Source organism: Rhipicephalus microplus, chromosome 6 (genome assembly GCF_043290135.1).
Source record: "Rhipicephalus microplus isolate Deutch F79 chromosome 6, USDA_Rmic, whole genome shotgun sequence".
NCBI classification, from domain to species: Eukaryota; Metazoa; Arthropoda; class Arachnida; order Ixodida; family Ixodidae; genus Rhipicephalus; species Rhipicephalus microplus.
This window is the reverse complement of record NC_134705.1, coordinates 179,689,401-179,702,217: the sequence shown is the minus strand read 5'-3', so window position 1 is coordinate 179,702,217 and position 12,817 is coordinate 179,689,401. Positions and strand designations below refer to the sequence as shown.

General features: G+C 45.2%; 1 protein-coding gene across 3 annotated transcripts in view; it reads left to right on the top strand.

Moving 5' to 3' along the window:
- The first annotated feature begins 1,025 nt into the window (after positions 1-1,025).
- Positions 1,026-12,817, top strand: part of LOC119167067 (ras-related protein Rab-32B) — a 28,109-nt gene continuing 16,317 nt past the window's right edge. The window contains exons 1-8 of one of the 3 annotated variants that reach the window (XM_037418483.2): positions 1,026-1,237; positions 2,138-2,249; positions 2,947-2,979; positions 3,568-3,664; positions 3,739-3,795; positions 3,870-3,902; positions 5,150-5,177; positions 6,549-6,732. In XM_037418483.2, coding sequence (XP_037274380.1) covers positions 2,141-2,249; positions 2,947-2,979; positions 3,568-3,664; positions 3,739-3,795; positions 3,870-3,902; positions 5,150-5,177; positions 6,549-6,732 — 541 coding nt within the window. In that variant the 5' untranslated portion in view covers positions 1,026-1,237; positions 2,138-2,140. Of the gene's footprint in view, positions 1,238-1,278; positions 1,553-2,137; positions 2,250-2,946; positions 2,980-3,567; positions 3,665-3,738; positions 3,796-3,869; positions 3,903-5,149; positions 5,178-6,548; positions 6,733-12,817 lie in introns of those variants that run through there. The other 2 variants (XM_037418486.2, XM_037418485.2) reach the window with 2 other exon arrangements.

Here is a 12,817-nt window from a genome sequence, read left to right as displayed (position 1 = left end):
TCGGCAGCGCCAACGTTGGGCAGCGCTAGGTACTGCTGCGCAAAAATCTGATAATGGTCCAGTCGGCCGTGTGTTGTCCTTATCAGCTGTCGATATTCCTTAACTCCCATACAGCCGATAAGAGAAAGAAGTCGATGAGGCAAATGAGCGCTTAGTTATTCCCACGGTGACAACAAATATTTGTTAGCTTTATGTCAGATTAATAGCGTAGAAGAAACGGGAAGCGCTCGTGTTGCTCAGTGGGTCTTGTGTCTAGGCAGTCACTTTACGTGCGCGTGTGTTTTCGCCCAGCGGTCCATCACTGCTTTCCAGTTCATGCGCTACTAAGCGGGCAACGCAAAGTTCACAAGCATCAGTTCCAGGAACGACCACTTCTCACGCCAGCTGAATTACCTCTCAGTTACGCTGTACTCTCAGTGAATAATCAACTTTGGGGAAAAGAAGGTTTTATCTTCTATCACAGCCTCTGATGTATTCATCACTTTTTTTTTTCCTCGCACATGCCACTGCCGTTGCCACGCGCGAACAAGCACTCGGTGAAATGCCTACACGACACGCTTTCTAATCACATTAACATGGTCACATAGCAATGCTTTTCTTTATGAAGTTGTTGCTGCGATGTTTCAGCACAAACACGTTAATAGCATTGCAGCGATAACCTGCTTAGAAAAGCTAAAGACGTACGAGTAAAATGCTTGTCTTAAAGTTCACTTTCGGTTTCGTTTTCCCAAACTGCGAAACTGTTTTTTTGTTTTCTTTTCTTACTTTAAAACAAAGTCTGAATGCTCGGTGAGATAAAAAAAAATTACATCAAATTGTCCAGCGCGGTATGGCTCTGTTACAGTAAGCTAGACGTTTAGGAACTGGAGCAATGTAAAGAAAACGCGGGCATCGTCACCATGGTCGTCACGCTCTTTGAGCTGTCGTCATAGCTGTTGTAATCCCGCCAGCCAATCACAGAACATCTAACCCAATCATTTGAGCGAGTGCGATTCCTATTGGCCGTTGGTCGCCAGGTGACTCACGAGAACGCTGAGACACGTGTGTGTGTCGTTGTGTCTAGCAGCAGCAGGTAGCAGTGTATGTGTGTTTGTGAGCGCGCATTCTTTAGCGCATAAAGGAGTCAATAAAGCGCGTGGAAGTGGCACGATGCGGCTACGAGTATTGGATTTAGTCACTGCAACCGGTCTTCTCCGATAAACGCCGTTTCTTTTTCTCATGGATCCTCCCCGCCAAGGTAAAAATCTTTTCCTCGTGTTCGCTCGCGAAAATGTCGATCGTATTGTTGTTGTCAGGTCCCAGAAGGAGGCGCATTCCTAAGAAATAGCGGGAGATTATTGCGGCACTTTTCAAAACTTTCTGATCACGGCCACGCTGGCACCCTTGAGAAACCGTACTTTCGCTGCGAGCGTAGGCTGATATTGAAAGTCTGATTATCGCTATCAAACCGCGTTATCTCGCATCGCATGTCTTTCCTGCCCCATCATTTCACCGTCGGGAGCTCTCCTGGCCAGTTGATGACTGTCTCTGCATTTTTCAGGGCAAGCCTGCGGTATGCTTCTACTAGGAGTATCTTTCGTGACTAGTTCCAGCACTGTTTTTCTTGCGAAACTAGTTTAATTGGCACTGAGGTGGTTTCCAGCTGTGCGGTTGCTCAGCTTTCCTTTTCCCTTCCTCTTACGAAGAGCTGAATGAGGGCCCATAATACTTACTATTCCGCGTTTGTTTAAATCTTTTCCTAGTTCTGCGCTACAAATTTTCTCGCACATTGCCTGTCGCGCGCGGCGGCTAAGTTAGATCGAGGTCGTCGGCTTGATTCTTGTTTCGGTTGCATAACTTTAATCGGAACGTTGTGCTACAAACTTGGAGCATCGCGGATGGCGATAAAAAGCAGCTCGATGCCCTCCACTATGGTGTGCTCTAGCATAGAAATGCGATTGAAACCACAGGATTCAATAATTGCTTACACTTGTCGCGCTGTGCGCCTTCGATCGCGATCGAAAATGTACCGTTTGGCTGATGTGAAAAGTTGTCCGCATGAAGTGTTCTAAATTGATGTTATAATTTGGGCGTCGTTGTGAAGGTGTCCATTCTTCAGATTTGTTTACATTCATCTTTTTTTTTTTTCCCTGTTCAGAACATGTCATCTCTGAAAGAAGCGAACAGGCAGAGCGGATCGTTTGACTCTACGAAGTATGACATTGAAGACCTCCTGTTCAAAGTGCTTGTCATTGGCGACTTCGGTGTTGGTAAGCCAGGTTCAGTTTTTTTTTTTAAATATTGCATTGCGGATTAATTTTTGTGTTGTGGGCCTAGTTCGGCACCGAACTACAATAGCTTATGTTCTGCATTAACTGGTACAGTAGTTGCCAATGCAAGCGTCATTATTCATGTTGGCGATGGTAGAACAGTTAATGAGACAAGATAAGTTCTATTGAGAAGAAGCGACTCCGAAGTCATGTTATGTGTGAGCATTTGTACACACACATGACAGAATAAGATGTGCTTGCAGCAGCTCAACTGTATCACTCTAATCAATATATTCGGATAACCTTTATTTCTAAGCTGTGCAGTGCTCAGTGTGTGAAGGTAGCATATGTGCTAGTAAAAAAAAAAATGTATGGGTCCCATCGATGTGGATCGTACAAGTTCTGTTTGCAGCTTTTCTCGCTTATTTCACCTTTTCTGCTTACCTGTTCAGTTGCATAAAAACAATAGATAACAAAGCTGTGCGAAGGATTCTGTTGGCTTAATTATTTGTCGTTGACTGACGAAAACCTGGCCCCTCGACCGGTTTTCAGTATAGTGTTATTTATGCCACACTATGATTGTATTATGTAAGTTTTAGCGTAATTTTATAACTTAAATGTGTTCTTTATTTGCAGAGGATTGTATTCAATGACCTGTGTGGTACTCTATCTGTAATCTACCGTTCGTTTATTACAGGAAAGACATCATTAATCCGGCGTTATACAGAAGGTACGTATGCCTCGAGAATTTTTTATTCTGTCTATTTGGAGTATGAGCCCTCGACTGCACGTGGTATTATAGGTGTTGCCTAATTATGCGTGTTTGTAATTCATTGCTTATGCCCTCGTACTCCCAATAGTGCGTTGGTACTATGCTGCTTAGCACAAGGTTGTTATTTTCTTATTGCTAGCCATGGCGGCTCAAAATACTCTGATCTTAAGCTGCCAATTCAGGAATCCTAGTTGGTCAAAAATCTGCGATCTTTCCTTGCAGTGTCATTTATGGCACCAGTTGTACAGTCTGGTCCCCTGTTAAAGGGAACGCTTGCATGCACAGCATGTTGCAGGGTGTGTGATGGCTGTGTTTCCTTATTGTGTGTCAGCTCTGTGTCATGTCCTAAACAGCTACACTGGCCACGCACTTTTTCATGGTGGAATGGCTTGTGAATTTTTGAAAAAATTTTTTGCAGTAATAGTACTGTATAAAAAGGAATAAGACGCGTTTTTGCTCTTCTTACTTCACACCTTCTGATCGGAACGTTTACGATTACACCGCGCCTTCTTATCCAAGTGCATTTAACTCTGGTGTCGTTGGCAGGTGTGTTCAATCCGGCCTACAAGATCACCATCGGTGTGGACTTTTCTCTAAAGCATCTCGTCTATAATGGCAATAAGCACATAACCCTACAGCTGTGGTGGGTATCGGTTGCAGCAGACGACTCGAAAACGAGCTCTCGATTGCTGAATGTGGCTCTTTCTTCTGCACTAGGGACATCGCTGGACATGAACGCTTTGGATACATGACACGGGTGTACTACAAGTACGCGTAAGTGTGACTGTTTGCTTCTCAATATGACATCTTCGTGATTTCCCTCTCATATCTCTATTCTTTCTCTTTAGCACTGCTGCTGTGATCGTCTACGACTTGTCAAGGTAAGCTTACAGGCCATACGTCGCATCTTGTGCTCTGTCCATAGGCGTGCACATGGGGGGCACTAAGCCATACATTGACATGAATCAGAGGGGGCACTACGACAAACCTTTGCCCCACCCTGAAGGGAAGTGCTGCACATGCTTATGGTTCTGCCTCTTGAAGTGCGAAGCTTCTTCTAAAAACTACAGTACTAAGAAATCATGGTTTCAACAATGTTTATCTGGTCGCAAACTCGGGAGCGGATAAGTGCCACGGGCACACTGATGAAGAGCACACAGCAACTATGAAGGTGGATAGACAAATAAATGATAACGATTGCAATAATGTACGGATGAGGAAGAAGCGCATAATAAATGCATACAATAGCACTTCAATCGTGCAAGGACAAACGTGCTTGAAATTGTGGAAGTACACATCAAGAATGCATGCTTTGAGAATGCTTATTCAATTGTTAGTTTCTCTTTTTTTTTACTACTTACAAATAGTTTGAAATTCTCTGGTTGTAGAAAGCACTGTTGTTATTCTTGAGATAAATCACCATCACCAGCGTGAGAAGAATAAACTGGCCATAATGAACAAATTTTACTGATTAATGTTTTAAGTAATTACCTTGAAATACATATTGCATTCTATGAACTTTTTTTGGGAAGGATCTACTTTTCAATGGATTCTAGGTATTACACCAGTTCCGAAACACGCACCATAGAACTTGTTGTAAAAATGTACTCCTCCACTTCATTTAACAAAACTATTGTTTTATGCACTATAAAACTAAAAAGAACTTAAATGATTAATGAATATCTTGAAACTTCTGCAACTTTTTCAATTTTTCAGAAGTGTTATGTTGAGAACTCGTTGTAATTTGTGAATTCCAGTTTGTGTGGTTGGGCAAGTCTTGTTGATATGTTGGATGATGCATTTTGATGTGCGCACATGTAATTCTTCCATCTACAAGTAGCTCATTTCAAGGAAGGGAATGAGCTGTCTGTCACATGCAATAACAAAAATATTACATGGGATTCTTGGCAGTTGTTAGCACATCATATACATGATGCAGTAAAAAATTAATAAAAATAATTGCAGCACTTTTCTGGGAATCTTGCAGCACTGTACAGATACTATTGCGCAAAGCAAGCAACTTCCACGTGTCGTGTTAACATGAGTTAAACATTCTACCTTTTTATGGCGCAGCTGCTTTAGCTTGACAGTGACATTGGTCTATTCCTTTTTTTTTCTTCTTTTTCAGGCCAGCGACCCTTCACTCTGTGCTGAAGGTTTGTACTTCCTTTTATCGCTGCTACGTGCAGACGGATTGGCCACAGCTGTTGCTGGTTCGTTTTAACTCCAGATTGACGGATAGCGGGCGCCTTTATTTTTGCTTGTATATCCAGTACACCTACATGGAATGCTGTTGGTATCGTACACCGGTGCAGTTATTAGATGAGCCGCACGTTTAAGTAGTTGTTTCAGTGCATGGCCGGTCTGTTTTCTCTTGTGAATGTAATAGGTCACTGATCTTTTCAGGAGACATTAAACAGAAATAAATTAGCTTGTACGCTTAAAGTATACTCTGGAAACATTTGCAACATTAATTGCACCACCATAGGCTTATTAATAGATCAGAAAACCAGTGTTGAAAGTTTCACTTTTAAATTTTCTGCTGAAATCTCGGATGGTAGCATGGGGCATTTAAAGGGACCCTGCAACACTTTTTGAGCAAGTCGTATGACGCTGCAGATCGGTAGTAGGTGCTCCCAAGAACACGTGAGCCAAATATAGCGTTGCACACGGCCTGCAATTCAGAATAAATTCACAAAGTCGGCTAGAAATTGCTTTCTCTTTTCTCAACAAATGAGGGAAGAAGCTCAAAATTTGCCCGTGGCAGTCGTATCAGCCATTGGCTGATTTAAGCATCGCACACACTGTCGTTACAGGAATTGCAGCTGGAGGCCGGAACTTGTGTGCATGTGATTGCACTGAAAAATCATGTATTCGAAGAAAAGAAGAGAGAAAGAGCGCTCGAGGTTATGAGGCGCGCGTGATGCATTTTTTTTTTACTCGTGCCAACCCTCCCTGCTTAGCTTCCAGCACAGAACGCAATTGCAAAGTACGATAAATCTTTGTAACTCCACTCGCACAGGATGGATCCTCGAAATTTTTGTGGTAGTGAATTAGGGATGCAGTAAGCTCTTTTGGTGAATTAATTTCATGTCTACTTGAGAAAGTGTTGCAGGGCCCCTTTGAAGCTTACTTTGTCCACACTGCCCCAATATTCTGAAATTTGAGTCTCTGGCCCTACCAAAGAACAGTGTATTTCATTTTCACAAATATTAATGATGTAGGTTCAAATTAATGCTGTCAAAATCTATCCAACCACGGCAACTGGTGCAGCCACTCTAAGGTGGCGCTGCCACCCGCATTTACTTTTTTTTTTTGTCTTTTCTTACTTGCCAAGCGTTTTGCAGCATTCGTGATGTTTTTGTAACCTGGAAGAGTAATGTATGAATATGAAAGAAATAATTTTTTGTGTCCCTTGAATGATGCGGCCTTTTGTCTAAGGCAGCTGCAGCCTTGTCCTGTACCAAACGAAGAAAAGTGAAAAAAGTTGGCCGATAGTAGAGTCACGTAGTGCCTTTGCCACGCAGTGGAAGGCCGACCTCGCTGCCAAGGTGGAGCTGCCAAACGGACGGCCCCTGCCCGTGCTACTGGTGGCCAACAAGTGCGACCTGGGCTCCCAGCCGCCCAATGCCCGCTTTCTCAGCAACTTCTGCCAGGAGCATGGCTTCGCCGGGTGGTTCCCTACCTCGGCCAAGGAGGACATCAACATAAGTGAGCAAAAACTGCGGCAGTCGTGCACCATTAGGTGGGGAGACCAACAAAACAGTAGAGCTAATGGCGTTGCCCTGCTGTATTCCCTCCTCTCCACCTTCACCTCCCTTTTCCACCCCTTGCTCCTTTAGATGTAGGCAAAATGCTGGAGGCTCGTCTACTCTGTTGTGTCGAGGCGCTTCAAGGAATTGACACGGTTGAAATTTCCGGAACCATCGACTATGGCGTCCATCTTAATCATCTGTGGTTTTCGTACGTTAAGCGCTCGCATCACTCTTGCTCACCCTCACTTTCCTTCCCCTCTTTGTATCCTATGCACGGCTGCGCTAAGCTTGTTTTCTCGTTTTTCTTCTCCTTGCCTTCATTTTCCCACCTCCTAGCTATGTCTTTTTTGTATTGCTCTGGTATGCCTTCATTTTCCCACCTCCTAGCTATGCCTTTTATGTGTTGCTCTGGTATGCGTTCTTTCCCTCTTTCTGTCTTCGATTCTGTTTTTTAACCTCTATTTCGGTCTTGCTCTCTGTTTTTTCTTTATTTCTTTCACTCTGATTTCTTTCACTCTGTACTCGTTCTCCCGCCCATCCGAGTTACTGCATCCCACCCCGTACAAATAGGCACACATGTTCTGGGAGTGAAGCAGTACGTGGAGAAGTACAATGAGAGAGAGCGTGCAGTTCATGATGGTGATAGCTTTGCTCTCATCTACATAATGGGGTTCCTCTGAGCAGGAACAGCTCTGCAGTTACAAAGAAGGAAGTGGAAGTTTGGATGACGCCGTTGCAGTGCAATCTGTAGGCGCTTGCCGGGTTCTCCGTTAGTGGTGGGAGATAACGTTTTCCCGCGACAGCTCTTGTGTCCTTTGATGGGTCGCAACTCTTTTTGACAGAAGTAGGCTGGCCCACGTCGGGCCTAACCACACCTTCCAGATTCGCTTGGCAGTAGTGTCCAATGGGGAACCGCTCACATGATCTCTTGGAAAGCTCCCCATAGTTTTTGGGATACTGCAACAAGAACATTGCTAGACAAGGAATTGTGATAGAAAGACAGAGGAGGGTGCTGAAACCCCTTGTTTATTGCTGGCAAATGCAGTATGTGCAGAAGCTTCATGCTCGGGAACAACAAGAAACAAAGTATCTGCGCAGAGATAAAAAGGAAGTCATATGTTGCATGCATCGGCGAAACTGGATGTCGTCTTTTTGTACAGATAACTCGATTTCACAGCTATGCAAGAGGCATTACGAAGTGTGCAGTTTCAGGAAGTTTGTGGCATCTGTATCTACATGCAGTGAACTCTCAATGCATGGAAATATGTTGAATGAGACAGCTGTTTAAATGGAGCAAGTGCCTCTGATATGCTTGTTTTCATACTTGTATTCTGCACCTATATTTTATCTCTCGGTAAACAGAACTCCTGTTAAAGGGAATATATTTTTCTGGTCCCTGCAGGTTTTGTTTAATGAGAGTCTACTCTATATACTGATGTGTTTGGAGTTCTGCCCAGAGGACCGGAGCCAGCCAGAGTCTCAGGGAGATATCGAGGAGAGGAGCAGGGAGCTGTTAACAGTAACTTTTAATTACAATATTTACAGGTAGCGTGTTACATGATGGTGGTAGCATCACGGTAGCTCTCGACGGAAGCATGATGGGAGCTTGAGAGAGTTTGTCAGGAGCGCCTCCGCGCTCGCGTTTTATGTCCTGGCCTTCCCAGGATTCCCTGCAGGAAAAAAAACAAAACAATGGAGGCCAGGACAATCCAATGAAGTTTGTCATCTTCACCTCCGCCTCGAAAGGGGAAAGTGAAACGCCGCCTCCTTCTCAACCCACGAAATGGGGAAAAGGCACGCCCAGTTCAGCCCAATTCGAGGGAGAAAACACTGCACATCGCACACGACGCAGCACAGCACGAAGACATTGAGTTTTACATGGAAGTCAATTTCGCAATCTATTGCAGTGATGGCTATGCGGCGCCAGGCAGACCACGAATTGTGGAAACAGCGGCATCAGGACGCTACGGAGAACGTGTGAAATGCATCCGCAGACTGTTCTCAAATGCTGGGCCCTTTGCCCGGGGCACCTTGACGACAAAGCAAACCGCCTCGACGGCCAACAACTCTTCCTAATTCGTCAGTCGGTCAGGCGTGTCCAAAGGGTTTTACGAGGGGCGCCGACGACCTGAGATAACTAGATCGGTTTCTCTTTTGGCACCGCTCTTCCTGCATCTCTGGGAGCGCTGAATTGGAAGAAATCAGGGTAGGCTCAGCCACAGCATCTCGTGCGTCAAAGCGGCGTCAAGCCAGGCAGGCCGATCATAACAGCCCGTTCACTACCACAGGAGGTCTCGAGATTGCAGCACCAAAGCACTCCGCAGAGATTGTAGATCGGCTCCGTTGTAGACGTTGATGCAGGCTGTACCAATCTCTGGACCTGAGCCATGGCTAGCAAGCGCAAGAAACGAACAACGCAAGACTCGAGGCACAACAAACAGAGAGCACTCAGCGGACTTCAAGAAATGCCAGGTTACAGTTCTGGTAAAACTCTCTAGAAATTTACAATTGGTGCGCTTGCTCGTGAAAGTCAAGAATCAAATAACGAAGCCATAACAAACTCGGACCTACTACGCGCGAAAGAAATCAACAGCTTATCGTTTTGTATCAGTTCCCAGACTGATTCACTGGCACGCAGGTGCTACGGGCTAAACAAAACAAAAGGAAGTAGTTAATGAATTATGCCTCTCACTGCATAAGTAAAACGCAAAATCAAGCTCGTCCGTATATCATAAAACAAACAGAGAAACAAAAAACCTCCACTACACTCATGCGCATACCAACAAGTATGCTGCAAATTACACAAGGTTTATACAGAGGCTTTTACATTCAGCCTACTTCTCTGTTAAAATCAACTTGGGTGTAAGACATACAATAAACAGAGAAACAAGAACCTTTACTACACTGCAGAAACAGAAGGTTTAAACAGAGGCTTTTACCTTCAGCCTAATTCTCTTTTAGAATCAACTTGCGCAAAACCTTTTACTCAAGTGTTCAGTTTCGCTAAATGTAAGCAAACGCACAGTTCAACAAGTATCTTAATGTCTGCAGTTATGATGAGGAGGAAAATCAAGTTACAAAAATTGCCTTACTCCTTGGTCATCTTCAGACATGCAAACATTAAAAACTGGATACAAGAAGACTTCTTGATATTCTTACACTGTCCCAAACATTATGAGGAACCCTTTGAGACAAACTCTGGGTGGATGCGCATATGACAGCTGTCGATGGGCCAGATCGCGATGGAGGTATAGCAAACCTGTCCAAATCTCTCAGTGGCAGTGGCCTTTGTTGCACGGCCCTCAAACTCCGATACAGAGGCATACTGATGGTCTCCCACGTCCCTTGTTTGCCCCCCCCACCCCCCCGCCTAGCGGTTACCTTTTCGCCGTGAAGGTGGATGGATTTTGTCATTCCCTAGAACGCGACTCGTTCTGCTCGGCTGTCTATTCTGCACTGAACGCGATGAGACCAGGCAGCCACTTCGACGTCCGAGTTTCTTCGCCTTTGTGACGCGCTTTACGCCCAATATCGATTTCAAGGGGGCCATCACCTTTTGATTTCCAGCCCGCTTTCTCGAGATTTCTGGCCTCCGCTCGAGACAACTTGGACCCTTCGCGTTCCCTCTATGTTTTCACCGGCGCCTTCTTTCGGGGCAGCACGGAACGTTCACCGACTCAGCAGTATTACTCAGAAGCACACTGCTCAAAACTCCAGGCGGCTCAACTGGCTTATCCTTGGCATCTTTTCCAACCATCTGCACTTTCAAAACGGCGGTACAATTGACTCTTTCTAAGCCAGCCAACTCGCCATTAGATGTCTCTCCTTGATGAAAGTCATCACCTTGCACTAATCTAAGTGCACCATCCTTTCGCGCTATGCTAAGCTCCTCTCCCTCACGTGCTAAGCTAAATGCCTCATCACTTAGACTTTTACAGTCTACTTGCTTTTCACTAGCGCTTTCTGCTTCCAAAACCTCATGAACAGACTCGCAGGCCATCAGAGGCGTCGGAGCTGTCGCCGATTCGTCACCAAAACAAAGGCCTCTCAAGAGTACATTCGCGTCATTCTGAGAGGGATAATGCCCGGGCAGGTTTTGGGACACGACAGTTTCTGTTGCGAGAAGTCTGAACGGTCCCTCACTCTCAACGTGGGCTAACGGCAAGCACACAGATTTATTTTGAACTAATTGTCGTGTGCACGCGTGTTCTCCTGTGGTCACCTCATTTTTCACGGAGTAGGGATCAACATCATTGAGTGCTGTGGCTGAGCCTGGTGCTACATCACACAACGTTTTATCCACAACAGACATCTGAACGTGGGGATTCAATTGTTCCAGATTATTGTTGCTGCTGTCCACAAAACAGGGAACATTCCTAGGCTTGTGGCAGCCAATTGCGATGTGACTTGGCTTTTTGCAACGGTGGCATACAACCGGCTTCGTAGCCTTAAACACCTTTTGTTTCTTTCAATCTTCTCAGTGGCTCACTGTAGACGCAGACTTGGCAGGACTGCCTTTCTTTTTCATATTGGAGGGTGCTCTCTCGTTATTTGTGTTATTTAAGACCTGATAAGTTGCTAAAGCCAATCCTCTTTTTTCATTTATTCTTTCTTCCTCAGCCCATTGTTTGTTCTTTTCAACCTTTCCCAGCACTCACTTTCATCACTCTCCGCCCCGCATTCCTGAATAGCCTTAATCAGCTGCGACTCTCTCTCTTCTCTCCCAACCTTAATTCCCAGCTCTTCACACAGTATTAGGAGGTCTGGTCTATCCAGCTTCTTTACCAACTCCATGGTATTTACGAGCAAGGACTTTCTTTCCTGCCGTGACGTTATGAAGGGAATAAGCGAAGCCTACACGCACGGTAAAATTTACTGCCAGTTTAGAACATGAAAGCTAAAATTTGATGAATAGCTGTAACGTATGGTAGTGGTACAACGAATCCTATACACACGGAAGATTACACACAGTATTAGAAAACTACAAAAGCTCAAACCTGGCAAAACTCAAAGAAAGTCAAGCACGCACCATATCGTTGAGGCCCGGTCATCCCGTCGCTTCCAACCAGTTAATGTGTACCGATTGTCAGTTGCATCCCACCGCTGCCATCCAGTTGATGTAACCGGGGTTCTGCCCAGAGGACTGAAGCCAGCCAGAGTCTCGGGGAGATGTTGAGGAGAGGAACTGGGAGCTGTTGACAGTAACTTTTAATTACAATATTTACAGGTAGCGTGTTACATGATGGTGGTAGCATCACGGTAGCTCTCGACAGAAGCATGATGGGAGCTTGAGAGAGTTTGTCAGGAGGGCCTTGGCGCTTGCATTTTATGTCCTGGCCTTCCCAGGATTCCCTGCAGGAAAAAAACAATGGAGGCCAGGATAGTCCAATGAAGTTTGTCATCTTCACCTCTGCTCCCAAAAGGGATAGGTGAAAAACTGCCTCCTTCTCAACCCATGAAAAAGGGTAGAGGCATACCCAGTTCAGGTCAATTCGAGGGAAAAAATGCTCCACACCACGCATGACACAGCACAGCACGAAGACGTTGAGTCTTACATGGAAGTAAATTTTGCAGACTGTTGCAGTGATGGCTATGCAGCGCCAGGCAGACCATAAATTGTGGGAACAGTAGCATTAAGGCGCCACGGAAAACGTGGGAAATGCATCCGCAGATGGTTCTCAGACACTGGGCCCTTTGCCCGGAGCACCTTGACAACAAAGCGAACCGCCTCGACGGCCAAGAACTCTTCCTAATCCGTCAGTCGGTCAGGCGTGTCCAAAGGGTTTCACGAGGGGCGCCGATGACCTTGGAAGACTAGAAGAACGATTTCTCTGTTGGCGCTGCTCTTGGTGCATTTCTAAGAGCGCTGACTCGGAAGAAATCAGGGTAGGCTCAGCCACAATGTCTCGTGCTTCAAAGCGGCATCAAGCCAGGCAGGCCAATCATAACAATATTCATACAGATATTTTGCACCCACATATACTGAACTTCTAGCTTTACCAAACCTGTAATTTATCACCGTAAAATTTTTACAAAAATTT